At 41.3% G+C, this 3,482-nt stretch overlaps 1 protein-coding gene across 2 annotated transcripts in view; it reads left to right on the top strand.

Moving 5' to 3' along the window:
* The window catches only part of LOC106877216 (cobalamin trafficking protein CblD), a 46,209-nt gene that overhangs the window by 37,071 nt on the left and 5,656 nt on the right, over positions 1-3,482 (top strand). For both annotated transcript variants that reach the window (XM_014926072.2, XM_014926073.2), the window contains exons 2-3: positions 932-979; positions 2,483-2,588. In XM_014926072.2, the coding sequence (XP_014781558.1) occupies positions 932-979; positions 2,483-2,588 (154 nt within the window). The remainder of the gene's footprint in view (positions 1-931; positions 980-2,482; positions 2,589-3,482) is intronic.

The following is a 3,482-nucleotide window of genomic DNA, read 5'->3' as shown; positions in this document are numbered from 1 at the left end:
GGTAGGGGACGAACACAGACACAAACATATACACACACACACACACACGCACACACACACACGCACACACACACACACACACACACATATATACGACGGGCTTCTTTCAGTTTCCGTCTACCAAATCCACTCACAAGGCTTTGGTCGGCCCGAGGCTATAGTAGAAGACACTTGCCCAAGGTGCCACGCAGTGGGAATGAACCCGGAACCATGTGGTTGGTAAGCAAGCTACTTAGCACACAGCCTTCTTTACATTTGAAATTATAAACTATTTGAAATATGCTTATTTTGATCTTTAAATCACAAAACGTGGTTGCAATGAATCCAGTCACATGGCTCTGGGTTTGCGTGACACCTTGGAAGTGTCTTCTATATTAGGCCCAGGCTCATATGAATGCGTGTATGTATGAGGTGGCACTCCGCCGGTTACAACAACAAGGGCTCCAGTTGATCTGAACAACGGAACAGCCTGCTCGTGAAATTAACGTGCAAGTGGCTGAGCACTCCACAGACACGTGTACTCTTAACGGGGAGATTCAGCGTGACACAGAGTGTGACAAGGCTGACCCTTTGAATTACAGGCACAACAGAAACAGGAAGAAAGAGTGAGAGAAAGCTGTTGTGAATGAGTACAGCAGGGTTCATCCCCCCACCTCCCAAATATTCCACTTGTTTTATATTCAGACTGGCAAGGTCTGGCCTCTCACGCCTACCCTACAATGTCATTCTAAAAATAAACAATCGCATCATCAAAATCTCAGTTATGAGATAATGTTTAATTAATCAAAAATGTGTGAATCAATAATCATTACATTTGACAGAATAATCTGAAAGCTAAGGGGTTAATACAGTCCTTCCAAGGAATGGTAAGTTCCAATAGAACTACCTGCTTGAATGGTAACAATTTTTCTTTTTCTTTTTTCTTTTTTAGCCAAGTTCTTTCAGAAACGCAGAATCTCTTCCAAGAACCATGAATAAGGTAGGTTAATAAGGAAGTATATTTATATTTATTTATTTCCTGTTTGGGTCTAATGAAGAATTAAAGGCTACTTGAGTGCTGTTGTATGGAATAAGACGCAAACTTTGGAACTAATAGTATGGTAGATCAGAACTCAGAGAAATGCTTTTGTTTCTTTCGTTTTGTTAAAGCAGACTTTTTTTTTATTCCCTTTGCTGCATGACAAACACGCTTTCTTAGAGTGAATTTACCATGTTATTATACACAGACGTGGAGGCACAATGGCCCAGTGGTTAGGGCAGCGGACTCGCGGTCATAGGATCGCGGTTTCGATTCCCAGACTGGGCGTTGTGAGTGTTTATTGAGTGAAAACACCTGAAGCTCCACGAGGCTCCCTAGAATCAGTTCCTTTAACATCCATCCCTCATTCTCACTATCATCCTTTCCCCATTTTATTTTCCACTGACCATCTCTTTCTGCTCCTCTAAGTTTCCCTCTCTCTTGTCTGAACTGCATCTTAGGACTGCCATACCTCATGTTTCCTGTCAGTCTCACTGTCCTTCCACCTTTGTCCCCGCCTTACTAGAGCCACCACTACATACCTCTGACATCCATCTCTGTCCTTGTACATCTCTTTCCCCCACTCTCGCACCCTGCACATCATTTCCCGATTTTCTGATCTATCTACAGGTTTATTATATTGCTGCTCTCCACCCAACCTGTCCTACCACTTATCATCTCTTTCTCGCCCAGCTATTGTTTTTATCTTCTTTCCCATACTGATATTTACCATCGATCACACCTCCACCCTTATAACCTCAGTTTCCTATCTCTAACCACCTATTACCCTCCTCTCACACTCCTAGGAACTTATTCACCCCCCCCTCTTTTCTTCAGTCTGTGTTCACTTTTACACTCACCACCTTGTACCTTTAGATATATTCACATTTAAATCTACCAGAATGTATTAAAACTGAATAGACGTGTCATTGTTTGGATTTTCGCTGTTCTGTGTGTATCTCATAAATCATTATCTATTTAACAGATACATAAAACTATTGTAGTCTTAGATATATTATATCTGAAACAATGGGACAGTTACAGCTAGAGCAGTTTTGATTTTTGGTTTGCTCGGTTATGTCAACTTAGAGTTGACCATATTTCTGTTCAAAACATTTTCATAAGTTTGTCCTAAATGTCCATGTTTGTTTACAGATTTTAAGTTAGTCCTTGTTTCATAAGTTCTGAGTAATATAAAGCTTTCCTTTCATGAGTCCCAAGTTACTCTGGTGGTTGAAAAAGAAATTGGGAATGTTTATCATATATGATACATGGATCATACGTTCTGTGTATAATATCTGATACACAAGACAGGCAAAGGGTTAAGGAAGGTGATGTTCTCCAATGAGGAAAAAAACAACACCAATCAGATATTCATGTTTGAGTGAGTATGCCAGAAATTGATAATGAATAGAGCCATTTTGTTAATTTTTCTCTTTTGTCATCTTTTCAAATTGTTTCCAGATGAATTTTTGTAAATTAAGGAGAACTAGGTTTGACGAACTTGTGAACCACTTCCGACAATTTTATTATAAACCCTTGGAACAACATGCAAAGACAACTAGCTCAGGTACGTCTCTTTTTCTTTCTTTCTTTCTGTTTTTTTTTTTAATTACTGCATCATCATCATCATCATCGTTTAACGTCCGCTTTCCATGCTAGCATGGGTTGGACGATTTGACTGAGGACTAGTGAACCAGATGGCTACACCAGGCTCCAGTCTGATTTAGCAGAGTTTCTACAGCTGGATGCCCTTTCTAACTCCAACCACTCAGAGAGTGTAGTGGGTGCTTTTAGGTGCCACCGGCACGAAGGCCAGTCAGGCGGTACTGGCAACGGCCACGCTCAAATTGGTGTATTTTACGTGCCACCTGCACAAGAGCCAGTCCAGCGACATTGGCAACGATCTCGCTCGAAAGTCTTTACACATGCCACGGGCACAAGTGCCAGAAAGGCGGTGCTGGGCACAGGTGCCATCACAATTTCGCTTTCGCTTGCCCCAACAAGCCGAGTTTTGTGTCCAATGAAGGAGATGACGTTGGCAGGGGTGCCAGTCATCGAATTTTCATGTACATGGTATTGTCATCTAAGAAGACTAGAGGGTCCTCAAAAACTATACACTTGAAAGCAGTTCTCTGCAACCTTTTTTCACTTGCAGTACACTTATATTCTTTTCAAAATTCGGCAGTACAAGTATAGGGAAAAAAATTATATTCAGGTTACACTACGATACACCTAACATTGTTTCATGGCACACTGGTTGCAGAGCACAGCTCCAAAGAGTATATAGGCTGTGTTCAAGGCCCCAGCATTAGAGAGCCAACTATGTCCTTCAGATATCTAAATTAACCTCACCGCTGTCCGTGTTTTATGAAGGCGCGTCATTAGGGGTGAGATTTATTCTATTTGCCGGTTGGCTGTTATGTTTTATGTTGCTATTTTTCCTGGTTTTGTAGGTGTCTAG

Source organism: Octopus bimaculoides, chromosome 27 (assembly GCF_001194135.2).
Source record: "Octopus bimaculoides isolate UCB-OBI-ISO-001 chromosome 27, ASM119413v2, whole genome shotgun sequence".
In the NCBI taxonomy this organism is placed as follows: Eukaryota; Metazoa; Mollusca; class Cephalopoda; order Octopoda; family Octopodidae; genus Octopus; species Octopus bimaculoides.
The sequence above is the reverse complement of the archived record's forward strand: the minus strand, read 5'-3'. Positions and strand labels throughout refer to the sequence as shown.